The sequence below is a fragment of the Rutilus rutilus genome, assembly GCF_951802725.1.
Source record: "Rutilus rutilus genome assembly, chromosome: 16".
NCBI classification, from domain to species: Eukaryota; Metazoa; Chordata; class Actinopteri; order Cypriniformes; family Leuciscidae; genus Rutilus; species Rutilus rutilus.
The window spans coordinates 21,389,132-21,411,548 of record NC_140224.1 but is presented as its reverse complement, the minus strand read 5'-3'; the positions used below and the strand labels follow the sequence as shown (position 1 = coordinate 21,411,548).

General features: G+C 37.1%; 3 protein-coding genes across 8 annotated transcripts; 2 read left to right on the top strand and 1 right to left on the bottom strand.

Annotated features, from left to right (window-relative positions):
• Positions 1 to 318: 318 nt before the first annotated feature.
• Positions 319 to 11,838, bottom strand: mxra7 (matrix-remodelling associated 7). Of its 2 annotated transcripts, XM_084434345.1 has the most exons (5): positions 11,298 to 11,838; positions 10,687 to 10,816; positions 8,949 to 9,045; positions 938 to 988; positions 319 to 607 (listed from the first exon to the last, which is right to left on the bottom strand). In XM_084434345.1, exons 1-4 carry the CDS (start codon positions 11,571 to 11,573, stop codon positions 961 to 963), a joined length of 531 nt encoding a protein of 176 aa, XP_084290471.1. In that variant the 5' UTR covers positions 11,574 to 11,838; the 3' UTR covers positions 319 to 607; positions 938 to 960. The 2 variants fall into 2 exon arrangements, with proteins under 2 accessions (XP_084290471.1, XP_084290470.1); XM_084434344.1 differs by lacking the exon at positions 938 to 988 and having other exon boundaries at positions 11,298 to 11,837.
• A 724-nt stretch (positions 11,839 to 12,562) lies between these two features.
• On the top strand, positions 12,563 to 13,897 carry LOC311306135 (uncharacterized protein). 2 transcript variants are annotated; one of them, XM_084434362.1, is made up of 5 exons: positions 12,563 to 12,689; positions 12,768 to 12,855; positions 13,276 to 13,413; positions 13,499 to 13,594; positions 13,678 to 13,897. In XM_084434362.1, exons 2-5 carry the CDS (start codon positions 12,773 to 12,775, stop codon positions 13,685 to 13,687), a joined length of 327 nt encoding a protein of 108 aa, XP_084290488.1. In that variant the 5' UTR covers positions 12,563 to 12,689; positions 12,768 to 12,772; the 3' UTR covers positions 13,688 to 13,897. The 2 variants fall into 2 exon arrangements, with proteins under 2 accessions (XP_084290488.1, XP_084290487.1); XM_084434361.1 differs by having other exon boundaries at positions 12,633 to 12,855.
• A 3,417-nt stretch (positions 13,898 to 17,314) lies between these two features.
• On the top strand, positions 17,315 to 19,054 carry LOC311306134 (uncharacterized protein). Of its 4 annotated transcripts, XM_084434359.1 has the most exons (6): positions 17,326 to 17,647; positions 17,732 to 17,830; positions 17,914 to 18,001; positions 18,433 to 18,570; positions 18,656 to 18,751; positions 18,835 to 19,054. In XM_084434359.1, exons 3-6 carry the CDS (start codon positions 17,919 to 17,921, stop codon positions 18,842 to 18,844), a joined length of 327 nt encoding a protein of 108 aa, XP_084290485.1. In that variant the 5' UTR covers positions 17,326 to 17,647; positions 17,732 to 17,830; positions 17,914 to 17,918; the 3' UTR covers positions 18,845 to 19,054. The 4 variants fall into 4 exon arrangements, with proteins under 4 accessions (XP_084290483.1, XP_084290486.1, XP_084290485.1 ...); XM_084434360.1 differs by lacking the exon at positions 17,732 to 17,830 and having other exon boundaries at positions 17,319 to 17,647; XM_084434358.1 differs by having other exon boundaries at positions 17,732 to 18,001.
• Positions 19,055 to 22,417: the final 3,363 nt, after the last annotated feature.

Here is a 22,417-nt window from a genome sequence, read left to right as displayed (position 1 = left end):
ATTATTTATAAAAACAAAACTAGTAACGTATCCATTTTGCATACTTGTAACTTAAGCACAGTGTTAACACATAGCTAGAGTAAGTAACCTGATTTAAAATTCAGTTCATACCATACATTTGTAATATGGATTTGGTTTGAACCGACATGCACTACACCCATAATGTGAAGCTAAAGAATAAAAAAAAATCATAAAGAGACTGCTACTAAACTTATCCAGATTTTTCGATTCTTCATTACTCATTTTATGTACAAAAGTATATGAATGACCAATAAATAAATGGAAGTCATAAACAAACCCCTTTTTTTCATATTTGAAATATTTTTAAATACTCCAATATGTGAAATATGTGACTTCAATCAATTTGATCAAGTAAAATCATTTGTCAATTATTTGTGACCGGTATTAATTTGAACACTTGCATAAAAGGTATTTGAATCTATGAAGATGACGAAGAGCTTAACCAAATCCACATATACAGACATCCCGGTGTCAAATAGAGTAGAGTTTAAGCTGTTCTTGTAAATCGCCCTCGGTCACGTCACCGAACGTGTCTTGTTTGTCTCTGAGCAGCTGGAAGATGGCAGCCAACTGCTCCTGCTGAACCCTGTAACAGAACACACACACATTATAAAATATATTGCAGTCTGTACATTCATACTGTACCAACAGCCAGTGTTGGGGAAAGTTACTTCTAAAAGTAATGTTACAATATTGTGTTACTCCCTAAAAAGTAACAAATCGCATTACTTAGTTACTTTTCATGGAAGGTGATGCGTTACGTTACTTTTGTTACTTTTTCTCAGTAATGTAATGTTTCTTGCTTGTTTGTTTTTTAATATAAAAAAACTAAAATTCTATTTTTGACAAAAATAAAGGCTGTTTCACACCAAGAGTGAAATGAATAAGACTCAGACTGGAGGAGATGAAAACTCACTCCTGTATAGTAGAGGGTGCAGTTCAAACAAAGCTGTGCTGCCATTCTGGACTGCAAAACAATGGGACACAGGAGAAGGAAGTTCAACACTTGTGACTAACAGTGACTAAAGTCATTTTGCTTATTAGAATGGTTGAATTGGATCATCGAAGGTCAGCAGCAAAGACACTGGTTAATAATGTCTTAATAATAATAGTATATTTGACATGGACAGGAGAAGTGTCTGTCCATAAATGAGAAAAAAAAGTAACTTGGGTTACGTATTTGATAAAGTAACTCAGATATTTTATTGTACATTTGAAAGTAATGCATTAATTATAATTTACTTGTAATGCGTATAACTTTAATTAGTAATGTAATTACTTGTAATGCGTTACCCCCAACACTGCCCACAGCTGCGTTCAAACATTTGCATAAACCTTGCAGAATCTGCTAAATATTAACACACCTGTAGCAATCAGTTAAGGTCTTCAGGTTCTTCAGGTTCACTTGAAAATTAAAGACAGGTGTGTTTGATTAGGGTTGGAGATGAACTGTGCAGGACAGTCGACCGGCAGGAGCAGGATTGGGCACCCCTACACTAGATCTACTGATCTGTCACATTTTGGATTTGTTTCATGATCTTGTTTCATGTCTGTCATGTGAACCCCTGTTAAAGTCATGTGATCCTGCCATATGTTCCCCATGTGAATCTGTCATGTTGTCACTGGTTGATTGTCTTGATTATGATCACAGGTGTCCCTTGTCTAGTCATTAGTCTTATGTATTTAAGCCCTCATATTTGTCAAGTATTGTTTGTGTAACTACTGTTTGTAATTGTTCATGTTTTGAGTTTATGCCATGTCATGTTTTATGTTTGATCTTGTTTTGAATAAATGCTGCACTTGCGTCTTCAAACTTGCCTTCAGTGGACTTACTTACAGAATATTTGACCTCAACATGAACTCAGCAGTTGCCCTCCTTAGCCTTTGTCAAGGCAAACGGTCCATTGAGGACTATGTTGAAGATCTATGTTTCTTGGTAGATTTGAATGATGTGGTACTCAAAGACATTTTTCATGTGGGTTTGACTTTGAACGAACCCATTAGTTCACGGCTCCCTGGGGGGAAAATTCAGTGGCCCCTGGAGGAATACATCGACCATGCCGTCTGCTGAGCGGTTCCTCGTTTACTGTGGGATTGTGGATAAGGGGCTCCACAATCCCGCAGTGCACACCACAGCCAGCACGCCAAAGCCTGAGTCTCTTCACGTCATGTCTGCCGAGCCTGAGCTTCTTCACGTCATGCCTGCCGAGCCTGAGCTTCTTCACGTCAGGCCTTCCGAGCCTGAGCTTCTTCACGTCAGGCCTTCCGAGCCTGAGCCTCTTCACGTTATACCTACCAAGCCAGAGACTGCTCACGCCATGTCTGCTGCACCTGTGTCTTCAGACGAGATGGCTGCCGCGCCTGAGTCAGCTCCGGAAGATGCAGCGCTGATCATAGTGGTCATTGATCATTGTGTGTGTGGGCAGCACACACATCGGCTCCAGCCCGTGAGCCCTCGGCAAAGATGGACGCAGCCATTCCAGAGTCTCGTCCAAAGATGGCCGCCGTTCCAGAGTCTCCTGCCAAAATGGGCGCCGTTCCAGAGTTTCCTGCCAAGATGGCTGCCGCTACCCCAGAGCCTCTCCATGTCATGGAAGCTATGCCTGATTCAGGATCCACTCCAGGCCACGACCCCATAGCTCCACCCAAGATAATTTTTTGGGGGGGCAGTAGGTACCTTGCTAGGGCCATGGAGGCCACGCCGCCCTTGCCTCCTGCACTGCCGGCTCCACCCTGGCTTCCTGAATTGCTAGCACCGCCTTGGTCCCCTGAACTGCCTGATCCACCCTGGAGGCTTCATAGCCTGCCAGATCCGCCCACACTCCACGGCCTAGGTCCGCCATGCCACGGTCCTAGCCCTGTTCCCCTGCACAGGCCTGGCCCGCCATCTCTCCCCCAAGGACTCTTGTGTTTTTGTTTCATGTTGGGCGTCGGGAATCGCCCATAGAGGGGGGGATTTGTCACGTTTTGGTTTTGTTTCATGTTCTTGTTTCATGTCTGTCATGTGATCCCCTGTTATAGTCATGTGATCCTGCCATATGTTCCCCATGTGAATGTGTCATGTTGTCATTTGTTGATTGTCTTGTTTATGTTCACAGGTGTCCCGTGTCTAGTCATTAGTCTTGTGTAAGCCCTCATGTTTGCCTTGTGTCTTTGTCAAGTATTGTTTGTGTAACCACTGTTTGTAAGTGTTCATGTTCATGTTTTGAGTTCATGCCACATCATGCCTTTGTTTTAGGTTTGATTTTATTTTGAACAAATGCTGCACTTGGGTTCTTCAAACTTGCCTTCAGTGGACTTACATGAGTAAAGCAGCAAGATCTGGAGAGTATTTAGCCTATTTACAAATATTTGCCCTATTCAAATAATAAATTATGTAAATTCATGACGTGCTTATCCGGGTCTAAAGGAACAATGGGCAAACAATCAAACAGACTGATTATATCTCATAATTTTTTTACTTTTGTAGTAGTGGTATCATGACGTAATAATCTGGTTGCAAAATAATACCTGAATTAAATGAAATCGAATGTATCGTCCTGTGGAATCATTCATTCACAGAAAGCATATGTTCAACTAATAAAGATCTTAATCGCTGGCAAACAAAAGGGTGCATCTGCAGATTTGCTGTCACTTGACTGTAGGTCCACGGCCACTTCATCCAACGCTTTTGATATTAAGACTCCGAGTGTGAAACCAGGAAACTGAACAAACCTGCAAAACAAAGTTCTGCCAACTTGTTTAATGAAGTTTTTGAACAGAATCAACTCAAATCGACTCACTTCTGGCGCTGCACGTGGCGACGAGTGTCTGTGGTGCACCAGTCAAGTTTGATTTGTTTGTTTTGTATGTTTTTGTTATTTAGTATTTGAAACCTAATGGAGCCCCTTTGGATGCGTTGTGTAGTGCTGCTTTATGGGCTGCTGTTGGTCGCTTATTTGCTGTTACCGGCTGCGACACAGATCTTAACAACAGGAGAGCAAGCCGTCACAGCTGAGATCAGCCCAGTGACTGGGGACAATATGGTGATTGTCGAATTTCACTGGAATTGCCAAGAGAGTGTGGGAGGGGGAATACAGCATAAAGGAGATGGAGGAGAGGTCGGCGTGCCGGTGTTGTTCCAAATTTCGACTCCCTGCCTAATTATTACCCCCCTTGTTGAAGTCAGTACCTAATTGTTTAATCCTAACCCCACCCCTAATCCTAACCCCTCCCCCACAACTAATCCTAAACCTACCAATACTAGAGGGGTAATAATTTGGTGATCCTTGCCAACACACGGTCTCTCTCCAAGCAACTATCAGAATTTCAGTCGGCTGATTCTGTGTTTCACAGAATCATGGCTTAAAGACACGATTGACGACTCTTTACCTGTGAGAACTGATTGTGATCCACTAGTAACGGGGAAGAAAGTTGGTGGAGGTGTGTGTGTCTACGTAAACGAGAGATGGTGCAAAAACTTCACACTGCGGGAGTCCTATTGCTCAGAGGTTATTTAACTTTTTACCTCCCTAGTGAGTTTGGACAATTGTTCATTACTATCGTTTATATTCATCCCCGGACGAATTTCCAGGCTGCGGCAGACGTTATATATGATGTTGTGGCTCGGCTGGAAAACACTGCATCAGACGCTCTTAAATTCGTACTTGGGGACTTTAATGGTTGTTCCTTAGTGCATGTGCTGCCCCATTTTTATCAGTATATTACTTGTCCCACCAGAGGAGAAAGGGTTCTTGATTTGTGCTTTGGTAATATTAAGAGTGCATTCAAGGGGTACTCAAAACCACCCATAGGAGATTCAGACCACAATGTTATTCATTTGGTTCCTCTTTATAAACAACGGCTTAAAACCAGCAAGCCTGAGCTTAGAACCATTCAGATATGGAATGATGAATCCGTGGACTGTCTTAGAGGATGTTTTGACTGTACAGCATGGGATGTCTTTATAGACACCAGTGAGGATCTAGATGAACTAAATCAAGTTGTGACAGATTAAATACATTTTTGTGTGGATAAAGTCGTACCAAAAAAATGTTTTAAAATGTATCCAAATGATAAGCCGTGGATAAATGGGGAATTAAAGGCAGCATTAAAGAAGAAAAGGCGAGCCTTTCAGTTAGGTGATAGTGCACAGGTTAAAGTAATGCAAAAAGAAATAAGACAAGTCATTATTAGGTGTAAACATAACTAAAAGCAAAAGACTGAGAGGATAATGAGGGATAACAATCTATGGTAGGCATGGCAGGGAGTATATACAATGATAAGACAGGAGAAGAGGAAATCAATTCAGAGTAATCATGGGAATGACTGGACCATTGCAAATTAACTTAATATATTTTTTGGTAGATTTGAAACATCAGATTTTAAAGGAGAACTCCGGTCAATTTTAACATTGAGCTCATTTTTTTGTACATTTGAAGTGCTGTCAGTACAGAGAACAACGACAAAAATTGGTGTTGCCTACACCGTGTTATCCTCTTTTTAAAATTTGCACCCTGTTGACTTCAATGGGGCAAGTTTTAAACCTGCTTTTAGCCTCTTAACATCCTTGATGTGTCATTACAAGTGCACAGGTCATGTGAGTGATTCCTTCGGAGTGAACGCGAGTGAATCTGACTGCAGTCGAAGTCCACAGTAGTCGATTGTCGAGTTCACGCGCGTGATCATAGGTACTAAACCTATGTGCGTGAACTCGACAATCGACTACTGTGGACTTCGACCGAAAACAGGATGTAAATACAGGTATGTGCGCTGGCTGAATAAACATCACTTTTTATATATTTCTTTCACATCTACTGCAGTCAGATTCACCCGCGTTCACTCCGAAGGAATCACTCACATGACCTGTGCACTTGTAATGACACATCAAGGATGTTAAGAGGCTAAAAAAATTTAAAACGAGGATAACACGGTGTAGGCAACACCGATTTTTGTCGTTGTTCTCTGTACTGACAGCACTCCAAATGTACAAAAAAATGAGCTCAATGTTAAAATTGACCGGAGTTCTCCTTTAAGACTGAGCGGAATTTGATTAGACGTCAATTGAATGTAGGCCAGGAGGTAATTATAACATCTGAAGAAGTTTGTAGGACCTTAAAAAGGGTTAATACAAGGAAGTCAGTAGGCCCTGATAGAATAACAGGTAGGGTACTTAAGGAGTGTAGGAAGGAGCTTAGTATCATTTACAGTCATCTGTTTCAAGTTTCTGTGGATATCACTACGTGATTTTCTAAGAATTCTGTCAACTCCGAACGCACAAAATCTGCAGACCGGCGCGGACATTCGGCAACTACTGCAGACTCACCCAGATCGAAATTGGGGCAAAAATCTGAGCAAAAGTCGTGTAGTGTATTCTAGCCTTAAGCGAGAGAGCAACGGCAAAAATGTAATGGCAAAGACAGACAGGAGAAGCGGAGAGATCAAAAGGAGATTAGAAGATTCTTCTGTGGTGATTAGGATGGCGGGCCAACCCAGAATGTGAATCTCATCTCTTTTTATCAGCAAGAAGACCTGTTACATTGCCCGGTAAACTCACTGCCAGAGCGGTAGGAGTGATTGGATTGGATGTTGGATGACCAATCTTTTTCTACCTTTTCCATTTTTTTTCATTCAACACTTTTTCTTTTTTTCTTTTTACATCGGACAAATTGAATTATATTACACACACAAACTGAACTACTACACATGAAGGAACTGAACTATTTTACACCTATTGAATGAACTGAAATGGATTCAACAATTTTTTTCCCTTTTCACACAAACTATTTTACAGATATTGAGTGAACTGAACTTTATCATACAACGCAAACTGAATTGCAGAATTGAATATTTTTATTCATTGTTTTATTCAATATTGTTTTATATTGTTGGTGTTATGTGTGATTGTGTTTATTTCGCTTAGCCTTGAGTACAACTAAGTTAAATGGGTTGTATAATATGGAAGCTCGTTTCCGCCACAGAATAAAACATTTTAAAAGATAATTGCGATAATTCCTCAGAATTGTGAGATATAAACTCTCAATTGCGTGTTATAAAGTCAGAATTGCGTGCTATAAAGTCCCAATTATAAATAAAACTACAAATGCTGTCTTAAGCAGGGTAAATAGAGTCTTCATTTGTAATTTGTGGCCCTTCACATTTTATGCGATTTAAATATGTCCCTCTTGGCCTCTGAACTTTAGTACCCCTGCTCTAGTCTGTAATTGTGAGTTTATCTAACATGATCACTGAGGTGTGATAAAGTGTATGCTGTTCAAACAGAAAATTCTGTTGTTTACCTAGTTGAGTATATTGGGTCGATGCAAACTACATGCAATGTTTAATGCAAACAGGAAAACGTTTGAAACTGTGGAATTATAATATTAAGGTAAAACTGCCTGACAGAACTGTTTGCTGACAAAGTTTATTTAAGAACAATTACTTCAAAATGTTGGTTATGGGTGGAGTTAAAATAAAGAAAGATTGTTTGCATGGGTCATACATAATGTCAAGATATTATATTTTACAACACATCATGTGAGTCTTACTAAGTAAACCTAAAAGTGAATCTTGACTATACTGTACACATTTCTATTATAATGATGTATGTACATGTATGTACAATGTTAATTAAATGTTATTATTAAAATTCTGAGATCTGCATCTGGTATTGAGACAGAGAGAAAGGATGTGAAGAAACACTACCATTCAAAAGTTTGAGGTCAGCAATGATGCGTTGAATTCAACTTTCTATTGATCAACGAGTCCTGAAAAAATCATGGTTTCCAAACAAAAAAAATTAAACAGCAAATTCTTTTCAAAACTGAAAATAATAATAAAAGTTTATTGAGCAGCAAATCAGCATATTAGAATGATTTCTGAAGGGTCATAAAAATAAAATCTAACCCAAACTTTTGAATGGTGGTGTACATTGTAGACAAAAGCTAAGTCCTAAACGATCCTCCTGAAACTGGTAAATGTTCTCAATGGCCACCAGCACTTTAAAAAGCATTTTTGAAACTAATGTTCAAGTTTGCCTCCGCAAAGTGCATTAAAGCCATATTGTGCTAGAATGCCCACCACACACCAGCTTAATGGTGGAGAGGAGACAAAGTGATCAGTATATATGGGAATGATTTGGACACCATGATGATGGACAGAGGCCAATGGGCAAATCTGGCCAGGATGCTGGGGTTAAACCCCTACTCTTTTTCCAAGGACATCCTGTGATTTTTTATGACCACAGATGGTCAGGACCTCAGTTCAAAGTCTCATTTGAGGGACGGTGTTTTTTGACAGTACAGTGTCCCCATCACTATACTGGGGCATTAGGACTCCCTGCTGGCCTCACTAACACCTCCTCCAGCAGCAACCTAGTTTTCCCAGTAGGTCTCCCATCCAGGTACTGACCAGACTCGACCCTGCTAAGCTTCAGTGGTCAATCAGGGGAGAACTACAGAGTGACTGCTGTTGACTATAATTCATTATAACATTTATTTGAAATAATTATCCAAAAGAGAGAGAGAGATGTGCATGCGTGAATTACCTGAATCTGTGCAGCGCCTCTCTCTACTTAACAGTGAAACTGTGAGTTTAATTACTTCAAAACAGCGATGTTACCACCTTCATGCTGATAAATATAATGTAGGGATTCAGTAGCAAACGTATTTTATTGATAAGTCACAAGGCAGCGTTGACAAGTTTCCATGCTTCTGAATGCTTCTGTGTGAGTACAGCACGATCTCTGATCTCTGAGTGCGAGTGACGAGTGTGCGTGTGCTTCAATTAAGTCACCGCATTAATAAAGAATCGTGTTTAAACTGACTGGAACTACCTGTGCATTACATGTTTGAAAGCACATCTTCCAGCCAATCAGAATTGAGTATCCATACAGAGAATGGTGTAATATGTTCACAAATTATGCTATATTTAGGGGTGTATTGAATCACCTCTGCTCTTCCTCCAGTTCTTCTTTGGTCATCATCTTTTCAAGCTGGCAGGTCCTCAGCATGCCAGCCATATACTTTAAGGGTTTATTCTCAGCGTCTATTGCAGAGAGAAAGATGTCAAACCACTGCAATATGTTCACAAATTTACCATCCTACAAGACACAAGTAAATTATTTATAAGTAAATGTAAAGTGAAAACAGCTTCCAAATAGCCAAATAGTAATGCTTGTGAAGCCTGCAAACTGTGGATTTGTTTAGTCAGTTTATTGTGTTTAACAAAAGTCAAATAAAACTTCCCTAGTAGATCAAATTTACATAAAAATTTACATAAAACTTCCCTAGTAGATAAAATTTACATTTTAAACATTGTTTGCCAATAAGGTCACGGACATTTATTTTCATCATTTTTTTACACACGTTAACTATTTTATGACCCATCCATCGTGATTCACTTTTGTGGCTGCTTTTTGCGATTGCTACTTTCCTTTAGCGACAAGCTTTTTTGTCTGTTGATCATTTTGTCAAATAATCTCTAAGAGAGATTTTTGTTAACATCAAAATGTGCATTTATTCTAAACATGTGACAATATGTAGGAAATTACATATAAAACATACCAAGTAAAAATCCTTGTAAACTATCCTTGTAAAAAAAAAGAAGTATACTTTAGCATACTTTTAAAAAGTAATGTTTTCAGACACTTTAGTCACCACATCAAAATAAGTGTACTTCTTTACAGTACGATCTAATGTACTCAGTACGCATTTTTGAGACTGTATTTTTTTCACTGCAGTTTTAAAGGGATAGTTCACCCAAAAATGAAAATTCTGTCATCATTTACTCATCCTCAAGTTGTTTCAAACCTGTAAGAATTTCTTTTTTCTGCTGAACACAAAAGAAGATATTTTGAAAAATGTCTGTAACCAAACAGTTGATGGACCCCATTGACTTCCATAGTATTTTTTTTTTCCTACTATTTTTTTTCTTCTGTGTTCAGCAGAAAAAAGAAATTCTTACAGGTCTGAAACAACTTGAGGGTGAGTAAATGATGACAGAATTTTCATTTTTGGGTGAACTATCCCTTTATGGAGAAAATACTCAGCAATGGCGTTGACTTATGAATTTGCTAAAAGCTTGATTTTCACCACAGGGAGTCCCCTGTGTAAGTACATTTAACTGGGCTTATATTTCATTAGTATTATATTATCTGCAAGTACAGCTTTTTTTTAAAATATGATTTGAAGTATGCATTCAATGCAGTTAAGAGCACTTCTTTTTACATTTGAAGTATGCATTCAATGCAGTTAAGAGCACTTCTTTTTACACAAGGGTAAACCTACTATGACTAAGAAAATTCCCCTCAGTTCTAAAGCAATAAAGATAAAGTATCCTGAGCAACATTGTATTTACAACACCACTAAATGACTACAGGAGAGATCAAAGTTTAAAAAAAAAAATTACAATATTTAATAATAGCATGTGGGTCAGATTGAAAAAAAAATCTAAACATGTAACCTGAGAATGCATTCCAATACAACGCAATTCTTGTTATTAAAATAATTATTAGGTTATACAGTAGATTTTTATTGAAGTAATTTCTGTGAATACATTTATATTCAAAAATCTGATGGTTCTTTAAAACCAGTCTAATATAACACTTATGAAGCAATAACCCACAAAGTATTTATATGAACAGGAAATTAGTAAAGAGGGTTATTATTATTATTATTATTATTATACCAGGCGATTGAGCATAATCCTTCAGAGCATTCCTTATCCCTGACTCAGAGGAATCCTCCCCCCATCCAATGGTGGAGTGAACTGGAGAATCAGACTTACACACTTCTTCCTCATTATCAGAGTTTGAATCCTGAGGTAAAGACAGAATCAGTAAATGGTTGATTAGAGAAATAGGTAACACTTTAGTTTAGGGTCCAATTCTCATTATTAACTAGTTTCTTATCTTTATCTGTTTTTGAAATCACTCCACTTGACTAGGAATATCCTAAGGCTGTTTTCCACAGCCTGGAAAAAGGCTGTGTTTATTAGTACTTTTAAAGCACATATTAATCATTATTCTGCATGACCATATTCTACACCCCTAATCCTATTCCTACCCAATACCTAAACCTAACACCTACCTTACTAACTATTAATAAGCAACAATTAGGAGTTTATTGAGGCAAAAGTCGTTGTTAATAGTTAGTTAATGGTGAGAATTGGACCCTAATCTTAAATTTGACTAAGACATATTCAAGAAATAATTTTCTTTGTGTTTTTAATTGTGTTGTAATTTATTTTTACTTGTAAACAATTACAAAAGCAGAATAAAAAGCAGAATAAATCCCTACCTTTACATGTTTCAGAGTTTCATCTTTGGCTTTGAGGATCTTTGCACCAGATTGCAGCTGTTGTCTGGTTTCATTACAGTGTTTCTCAGGATGATACTGTGAGGAAGCTCCAGGCTCTGGACCAGCTCTCTCCTCCACAACAGCAGCACTAGTTTGATGGGTGCACTTTGACGGCACTGGGCCTTTATTTCTGCCCAAAACAACTGCTGCTACTATAACTGCAAGCAGCGTAAATAGCATCGTCGGCCAAAATAGATCTGAGGTTGCATCCATCATGACTATGAATAACTTTCTTAGTTGGTATATCCGATTAACTATTAACTAACGCTGACGTAGGCGTTTTCTTGTTTGCTGACACGCGTATTTTAATAAATGCATACTTTGACAACGTGCAACTGCGACGAATTTATCACGGGTTTTTTTTAAATCACTACACTTGATCAGTCCCTACAGAAATAAACACGAAATTTTATGGATCTACTCACACCGGAAGTTCTTATTTCAAAATAAAAGCTTTAGAAATGTCAGTCACAAAAGCACTGAAGCATTACAAAGATGGACTATTTTATTGAATATATTTGAACGAACTTAATTAACTTCGTATTATTTAAGTATTGCGTTTGTAAAATAATAATAATAATACTACAAATTTGTACCTTTAGTGTATAGTGGGCATATCCAAATAAATTAAAACTGTAATCTGTTCCAAGAACATGCTTGCATTTATAATACAGGATGTGTATATTTATGCACACATTGCACAGAATATATTCAAATCTATGTTGAGTCAAAATGTTTACAATATTACTTGTAAGACGATCTTGTTCAAAATATTAATAGTAGAAATAGCAGAATTTGTAGAAATATCAATGGTTATTTTTGTTCATTTAAATGTAAGAATACATCTTTACCATTCTTTCCTTTAATTTTGCAGATCCATCACCACTGTTGTTATGGCTAAAAGAACCTTTTAGAAATATATAATCTGTTTGCTTTTCTTAAAATGCCTGAAAATGTACACCTCGAGTCATTAGCTTGGTACATTTCCTTACATCAACAAATACTAGTCAGATTTTGTATAGTGAAAATGTGTTTGACTTGAAAACTAATGGTTTAATGGGGTCATTTCACTATTTTCAGTTCCACGGACATGATATTTGTCCAGTACAAACCACAAAGAGTGTGAAAAGACTTGACACCTAAGACTGTAAGAAAAAGCAGCCTTATCAGATTTTATGTCTATGTATCGCCCTCATTATTAATTGTTTTAATGATGTGGAAATAAGTTGTTGTTCTGCTGTTAATGTCAATCACATTGTATAAAAGACCAGAGCAGATTGCTGTATAGTTGTGCACCAGTTTAAGCCATTATAGGGACCAGAACCAAAAAAGGTAGGTCTAAAGTCATTTGAAGTCCACTATACTACTTGTGAATGGTGTTTTCTCATCTGTTTTGATGTATTAAATAAGGAAAAATGAAGGCTGCCGTATTTGCATTGGTTTTGATATGCATGGGAAGTTCATGGACATGTGCAGGATCCCAGCCTGTTGATAGCAGGTAAGATCATAATTAAGCATCATCAAATCATTTTCAAATAATACATTTACATATGTATATGTATATAAAAATGTGCCAACACTTATACGATAAAGTTCCATTTGTTTGTTAACTATAGTTAAAATTATAGTAACAACCTTAAGCATTTATTCATTTTAGTTCATGTTAATTTCAACATATACTATTTATTATTAACATCAAAAGTTTATATTATTTAATGGGCAGAAGCTTACATGAAATAACAATGAACAAATAACGTCACAAAGATTAATAAATGCTGTAACTTAGGCCTAATGTTAGTTAATACAATAATAACATTAATTAAAAATGTGGCCTTATTGTAAAGTGTCAAGACAAATGCAATAAAAGATTGTTTTGTTTGTATGCTTTATTTGTTTTGTTTTCAAATTTCATTAATAGCTCAACAAATGGCATCCAGAAGTTTAGCCGTCGTTATGCCGAATCAACCATTGCAAGTGACATCAGCAAAATTGTGGACTCGATGGTTCAGAAAAACTTTGTAAACTATTTGCTCAATCAAAGAGAGAAGAAGAGCGAGTAAGTTTGGGGAAATGGACAGCATGTATATGGTACATATTCAGGTTGCATAAAGTAACAGGCAGCATCTGATGCTCATTTACAGACCAACTATGGCAGATGATTCAGACACTCGCATCTTCAATGACCTGCTGGAAAAAGAGTTTGTGATGTGGGTTCGGAGTAAAGCCGATGCCTTCAAGTAAGTTGCCTTCTGCAAGTGAAAATAATCAGGATTTAAATCATGTAAATTGCATTTTATCATGTTTTATTCGTGACCCACAGGAATCAATAAAGCTAAACAGGACGTGCCTCTAAAGCGACCTGGAGAACAGATCGAATTTGAAGAGCAGAGGAGTGTACCAGAATATTTCACATGTGATTGGGACACTTTTTCCTAGACATCTCAATGACAAAAAGTGTCCAAATCACTCTGAATTCACCCCTATCTGAATATCTTGTCATGTATCTCTAAATGAATAGAATTAAATTGTTTTCAAAATCATCAATTGTCATTTGTGATTTTTTTAGCATTAGAAAAATAAAAAAGTAGAGCTGTTTGCTCATGTTTAAATGGATAGTTCACAAAAAAAATTCCATTCTGTCATCATTTACTCACCCAAGTTGTTCCAGACCTGTATGAGTTTCTTTCTTCTGATGAATTAAAAAGAAGATATTCTGAAGAATGTTGGTAACAAGACATTTGACGGCACCCACTGACTTCCATAGGGGAAAAAATACTACAGAAGTCAGTGGCTACCATCAATTGTCTGATTTAAAATGTCATCTTTTTAGTTCAACAGAGGAAAGAAGCTGGTTTGGAACAACATGAGGGTGAGAAAATTAATTTTTGGGTGAACTATCCCTTTAATATGTATGCATGTCCACAGAGGCGTTATTTGGGAATCTTTTTTTTTTGTCAAAATTAATTCTGTCCTCACCTCTCTTTGTAAGCAACTGAGAGATGAATCACATAAAATCCCACATTTATTAATTTAATTAATATTCATATGCCATATATATGGCATAAATCTGGTTTATAATAGTTAACTAAAAACTAAAACCATAAACATTTTGTTACCTATAAAATACACTTTAACTGAAATAAAATATTAAAAAATCAACCTATTTTTAGTAGCAACATTTCTCATTTTCATGTAGTTTAACTTGATAACTAAAACGGAAATAAAAATCAACAGACTACGTAAACATTAAAAAACGAATAAGAATAACAAAAACACAACTATATTACTTAAGCTCATTTAAAATATGAATTAAAAAACTATATATAATAGTATCTCAAAGATATATTTTAAAAAGAATGATATCAATTTACCCTCATATGCCACATAAAAAGGTAGGACATCTAGTGGTGAACATATGAGGCTACAGGTGAAAAAGTCATTCTACAAAACTAAATTCACTTTGAACACACTCACAGACAAACAGATAAACCGAGACAGCTGTGTTCAGTTGTTGGATTAGCTCTACTGTTTTTTGTTTTAGGGGGGAAGAAATCAGAAATCAGAAATATTCTATAAAAATATGTTTTATTTGCTTTAAATGTTTTTCATTGTCTATTTTCTTGATGCTCAGATGATGAGAGTCAGACCACAGCATATGACTTGCTCAGCCTGTTGTGTTTGTTGATGAGCAGGTGTTTCATGGATGGATCATTGAGGTATCTTTCGTGCAGTAACTGCCTTTGTATTTTCTCCTCTTTTTTGATCGTTTTCTTCTCTCTCTCTGCAGTGACCTTTTTCTCTAGCAGGTTATAAATGAGAAGAAGTCCCTTCTGCTTTCTGCTGGACTTCTGGCTGATTTCGCTGCTGCTTTCAGGCTCCTGTACGTACGTCTTTTTCCACTTTGCAGGAGGTGGAGTAATATCTGCTGCCTGCTCTGTCTTTCTATCTTCTATCTTTGCTTGTCTTTCAGGCCTTCTCTTTTCATCTTCTCTTTTTTTCATATGTGTGACTTTTGCATTGTCTCCATCCTTCTCCATCCAAGCGAGCTTTGCATTTGCTGGTGGTGGAGTATCATATTCAGTCTTTCTCTCCTTTTTCATTCTCCTCTCTTGTCTCAGATCCACCTCCACTACACACCTCGTCATTTCGTCATTCATTACAGGAGTTTTATCTTCAACCTCTCTCTCTTTTTTTATTGTCTCTTTCTCAGCCTTGGTATCTTGTGCAGGACTGACATCCATCCAAGCATGTTTTGGCTTTGCTGGTGGAGTTGCACCTGGAAGTTTTGTAGTTGAAGAGCATCTCTGTCTCTCCTTCTTTGTCCTTCTCCTTTCAGGTGGACACTCTTGCTCCACCTCAGCTGGTGCCATCTGAACCATCAGTGGTTCTGCCACAGTGGAGAAAGATATTTCCTCCTCAGCATGTGCTTCCTGGACCATCAGAGTTTCTGCCCCTTTAGTGGAGGAACATGGCGATTTATTCACCTCATCAGGGGGAGTTTCCTTTTCAGCCATCAATGGTTCTGCCACAGTGGAGAAAGATGTCCATGTTTCCACCTCATCTGGTAGAGGGTGTTTCAATGCCACCTGGATCAGCAATGGCTTTGCCACTGTGCAGGAACGTGGACATTTTTCCACTCCAGCATGTGGAGTTTGGGATTCAGGCTGAGGCTCCTCCACTGGAATCTTCAGTGGTTCTGCCGCACTGGAGAAATCTGGCAGTATTTCCTCCTCAGCATGTGCCTCCTGAACCATCAGAGTTTCTGCCCCTTTAGTGGAGGAACATGGCGATTTATTCACCTCATCAGGGGGAGTTTCCTTTTCAGCCATCAATGGTTCTGCCACAGTGGAGAAAGATGTCCATGTTTCCACCTCATCTGGTAGAGGGTGTTGCGATGCCACCTGGATCAGCAATGGCTTTGCCACTGTGCAGGAACGTGGACATTTTTCCACTCCAGCATGTGGAGTTTGGGATTCAGGCTGAGGCTCCTCCACTGGAATCATCAGTGGTTCTGCCGCACTGGAGAAATCTGGCAGTATTTCCAGCTCAACATGAGAGTCCTCACAGTCCATCTCTTCCTCCATGTCTGTATATTCTGGAGGTCTCTGGGTGGGCTCCTCCTGAATGCTGCTACATCCTAGGTTGCCATCACTGCACTGTCTTGACAAGTGGTTCCTTGGCAAGAAGAAGCTAAAGCACCCAAAAAGTTTGCTCAGAAATGTCATTTTCACAATGGATCGCAATCGATCACAATGGATTGACAATTAGGCACTTATCCAAAAATCCAATATCACTACAAAAATCAATTCTCTGATATGTCTGCTATGATACTTCTGCAGTAGATTGATAAAATATCCAAAAATCCGATTTGAACTAGCAAATAGACAGTCTGATAATACTGATAATCGCTGTGTTTTCCTCCTGAACTCAACAGACTTATGCTCAACTGGCCTCTACTACCGCGGCCTCTATGAAGTCATGTAGTGTTGACGTCATAATGGAGTTCTAAATAGCAGCCGCAATTACGGCCAAAATCCTTCATTTGAATCTGCTCTTTTGCACACGTTTGATGAAGCCTAGGCCTGTGTTGAATATTGAATTTACTAAATTTGATGAAATATTACATACGTGCAAGTTTTGTGTAGACATGTGCGTATAATGGGGTTTTGTTTTAAAAATCATACATTTATCATGGAAATATCAGTCTATGATATGCCCTGTGGAGGATTATTTTTCCCATGAAGCGCTACATTTTGATTAATGACAGCGAGGATTGTTAGTAATAATTCCGCTTTATGTTCTTAAAACTGCAGAAAGTAACGTTACATTTTAAGTGCGAAGAAAATGTTTCATGTGAATAATGATCCCACAGAATCTTAACTTGACCAAGTAATATTGTTTCGTCAGTTGCTCTCCAGTCCGATGGGTGTCGTTATCGACACATTCACCAAAACATTAGTCCTTCTTCACAGAAGAAATAATACACTTCTGTTGATGTCTTCTTTCCGGACTGTTGGAAACTTTGTAGATAAAGCGCATAATTGACAGAGAACAACACTATTAGTTTGTTTTATTGTAATATATCTATTTTAGTTCGCCTGCTTCTTCATTCTGTCTCGATTTGTTACTATGTAACAAGCTGTTCAGCTGAATAGGAAGTCAATTATTAGTTGTTAGAACAGGAAAAATAATACCGTTTCATTTTGTAGTATTTTAGAGATTCTTATTTAGACATCATGCACAGAAGAGGAGTCGGAGCTGGAGCGATCGCCAAGAAGAAACTTGCAGAGGTATGATCACAGCACTTCTGCGAGATGAATTAACTAGGAAAAGAATTGAGCATTTTCATCCAGCTAATTTGTTTACTGTCACAGGCAAAGTATAAAGAGAGAGGTAATGTATAAAAGACCAGAGCAGATTGCTGTATAGTTGTGCACCAGTTTAAGCCATTATAGGGACCAGAACCAAAAAAGGTAGGTCTGAAGTCATTTGAAGTCCACTATAGGCTACTACTTGTGAATGGTGTTTTCTCATCTGTTTTGATGTATTAAATAAGGAAAAATGAAGGCTGCCGTATTTGCATTGGTTTTGATATGCCTGGGAAGTTCATGGTCATGTGCAGGATCCCAGCCTGTTGATAGCAGGTAAGATCATAATTAAGCATCATCAAATCATTTTCAAATAATACATTTACATATGTATATGTATATAAAAATGTGCCAACACTTATACGATAAAGTTCCATTTGTTTGTTAACTATAGTTAAAATTATAGTAACAAACTTAAGCATTTATTCATTTTAGTTCATGTTAATTTCAACATTTACTATTTATTATTAACATCAACAGTTTATATTATTTAATGGGCAGAAGCTTACATGAAATAACAATGAACAGCTGTATTTTTATTAAATAACGTCACAAAGATGAATAAATGCTGTAACTTAGGTCTAATGTTAGTTAATACAATAATAACATTAATTAAAAATGGGGCCTTATTGTAAAGTGTCAAGACAAATGCAATAAAAGATTGTTTTGTTTGTATGCTTTGTTTTGTTTTCAAATATCATTAATAGCTCAACAAATGGCATCCAGAAGTTTAGCCGTCGTTATGCCGAATCAACCATTGCAAGTGACATCAGCAAAATTGTGGACTCGATGGTTCAGAAAAACTTTGTAAACTATTTGCTCAATCAGAGAGAGAAGAAGAGCGAGTAAGTTTGGGGAAATGGACAGCATGTATATGGTACATATTCAGGTTGCATAAAGTAACAGGCAGCATCTGATGCTCATTTACAGACCAACTATGGCAGATGATTCAGACACTTGCATCTTCAATGACCTGCTGAAAAAAGAGTTTGTGATGTGGGTTCGGAGTAAAGCCGATGCCGTCAAGTACGTTGCCTTCTGCAAGTGAAAATAATCAGGATTTAAATCATGTAAATTGCATTTTATCATGTTTTATTCGTGACCCACAGGAATCAATAAAGCTAAACAGGACATGCCTCTAAAGCGACCTGGAGAACAGATCGAATTTGAAGAGCAAAGGAGTGTACCAGAATATTTCACATGTGATTGGGACACTTTTTCCTAGACATCTCAATGACAAAAAGTGTCCAAATCACTCTGAATTCACCCCTATCTGAATATCTTGTCATGTATCTCTAAATGAATAGAATTAAATTGTTTTCAAAATCATCAATTGTCATTTGTGATTTTTTTAGCATTAGAAAAATAAAAAAGTAGAGCTGTTCGCTCATGTTTAAATGGATAGTTCACAAAAAAAAATCCATTCTGTCATCATTTACTCACCCAAGTTGTTCCAGACCTGTATGAGTTTCTTTCTTCTGATGAATTAAAAAGAAGATATTCTGAAGAATGTTGGTAACAAGACATTTGACGGCACCCATTGACTTCCATAGGGGAAAAAATACTACAGAAGTCAGTGGCTACCATCAATTGTCTGATTTAAAATGTCTTCTTTTTAGGTCAAAAGAAAGAAACTGGTGGTGAACACCAACATGAGGGTGAGAAAATTATTCAGAATTTTCATTTTTGGGTGAACTATCCCTTTAATATGTATGTCCACAGAGGCGTTATTTGGGAATCTTTTTTTTTTTTTTTGTCAAAATTAATTCTGTCCTCACCTCTCTTTGAAAGCAACTGATAGTGCAGGGCCATATGTAGCAAAATAAAGTGTTTGGAACATTTCATATAGATTTTTGCAAATGATGTTTTTTGACTTCTTCAGACCCTATAGTTTGCAAAACTACCTGTTTCCAATTTTTTCCCGGGCTGCACAGGCCCAAAATCCAAGATGGCGGACATATCACCAAAAATTGCAAATAATCGCCATTTTAAACATTTCAATTGGATATATGTTAGGTATATCATTATATACATACATTTTCTAATTAACTGATTGACTTGGGTAATAAATATGACCATGGGTAACATGAATTATCATGATTATCAACCAATGAAGGTCAACCACCATTATGCTATTTATTGGCATACCCGGAAAAACGCATTGACTGATTAGGCTAAAAGTTTCCTTCATATAACCTATTTGGGACACTTTTTCCTAGACATCTCAATGACAAAAAGTGTCCAAATCACTCTGAATTCACCCCTATCTGAATATCTTGTCATGTATCTCTAAATGAATAGAATTAAATTGTTTTCAAAATCATCAATAGTAGTATTAACATATACCATGTGTCACTTTTGGGTTTATATTTGATTGATTTATGACCCCTTGTCACTCATGATTGACAGGGAATCCATGTGTCGAAAACAGGGTCTCTGATTTACGGTGTCAAGCTTGGTGAGATTTGCTTCCTGGGTAACTGGCTCCTTCCAGTCTGTTGGGGGGGGTAAACTGTTGCTGATTGTATTTTCCTTTGATTGTTGGGGGTGAAATTCACCCAAGCAAGTATTACGCAATGTTGACACCCTGAGTGTCAAAATCTTTGCTGGTTGATCAATAGGGTAGCCTATATGTTAATTGAGTCAGAAATATTTGAGTCAAGTAATTCAGGAATACCATTACACCTACAAAACACTGGCTATATTCATTAAAATAATATGTCTTGAGATGTTTTAAGAACAACTGTGTGTGTGTGTGTGTGTGTGTGTGTGTGTGTGTGTGTGTGTGTGTGTGTGTGTGTGTGTGTGTGTGTGAGAGCACCTCAGTAGTACCTGAACTATAGGTTTATGTTAATGCCTAAGACAAAGAATCAGACACGTTCATCAAGCCAAAGAGTCCTATACCCACACACCCGTACTATATTCTTCTCAATAAGAAAAGGTGTAGTTGTTGATGTTTTTTTTCTAGAACATCTGTATCTGTTTCCTGATGCCAATAGGATCAGTGTTAAAAAATACAAAGAATCAAAACATTTATCTAACTCACAGTGAAGGTGTTTACAAGTGGAACTGGCGGGGGAAGAGTGCATCCTAAATGGGTTTGTTAATGGTTTTACGACAGTTGCTTAGGCTAGATGTTTAAAGAATGACACTTCATCAAAAGCTTTCTGGTGATTCTCTGGGCTCGCACACAAAAACATCTTTTTAGTGTATATAAATTTGTTTGGTACTTTTGTTATTTTAGTATTTTTTACAGAAAATGTTTTAGTTTTTAACCCAGCCCATAGTGTGTGTGTGTGTGTGTGTGTGTGTGTGTGTGTGCCCTTGTTTATATTACATTGTGGGGACCAAATGTCCCCATAAGAATAGTAAAACCTGAGATCACCTACATTGTGGGGATCACAATGCCAGCCAGCGGTCCCCACTTTTCAAAAGGCTTATAAATCACACAGGATGAGTTGTTTTGAGAAAGTAAAAATGCAGAATGTTTCCTGTGATGGGTAGGGTTAGTGTAAGGGGACAGAATATACAGTTTGTACGGTATAAAAACCATTACGTCTATGGAGAGTCCCCACAAAGATAGTGAACCAGACGTGTGTGTGTGTGTGTGTGTGTGTGTGTGTGTGTTGCAAAACAACAAATTACATATTTTTACTTAAATTCTGGGTAAAATAAAATGCATAGGGATTTTAAACATTCAAACATTTATATATATATATATATATATATATATATATTTTTTTTTTTTTTTTTTTGCCACAAAAAGCAATGAAAGTTGCCCCTTTTCTTTAAATAAAACTTTTACTTTATTTAATTTTTTAAAACAGACTGATGACCAGCATCTTTTATTAGAACTGTAGCCAAACAGTTTCCTCACATGAGTAAAACACAATTTTCACTTAGAAAACTTTTTAAATGTACGACTGAACCTTTTCTCTTATGACAAACCTACATTTCAAATTATAGCTGAGGTGTGTAACAACCACAAGGGATACATGTTGATTCCATGTTTCAGTGCAAACATGCAATATTCAAGAAATCTAATCTTTCAGAACACAATACTTTGTGTTGAGTGATCCAGACAAAGCTTCATGATAGAAAATATCATGGAAGTCACTTGCACTTCACAACATCAAGCACAAAATTAAAGAGAAGAGCTTAAAAAAAAAAAAAAAAATTGGTAATATCAAGGTTCTATGGTTCTATTAAAGCGACACAATATATAGTTATATATATTTATGTGTGTGTGTGTGTGTGTGTGTGTCTGTCTGTGTAAATAGTTGTGCTAAACTCTTTGTGTGTATTTTTACACGCCATCATATTTTGTCAGGGCAAAGTTTCACACTCGTGACTAACTTACAAACATAATCTTTATACAGGGTTACTATATGTGTGTCCGAAATACCTGTAAAATTCAAAAGACCAAATCAGTAAGAAAAGAGGGCTCAGCATACATTAAAAAGTAAAATTTATAATAAATACACAAAATCCATTCGTGAGCAATTGTGAAAGTTTGTACATTTTGTTTTGTAAGTGATGTTTTTATCACTCCACTAGTGTTAGTCACTTTATTCAGATAGCACTATTTTGTTTGTTGGACTCTTCTTTGAGAACTGTCAACATTCAGTGTTTATAGGAATAAATGCAAATTAAGAATTTAAGTGAAAGTCTTTCTGTTTGAGAGTGTTTGAC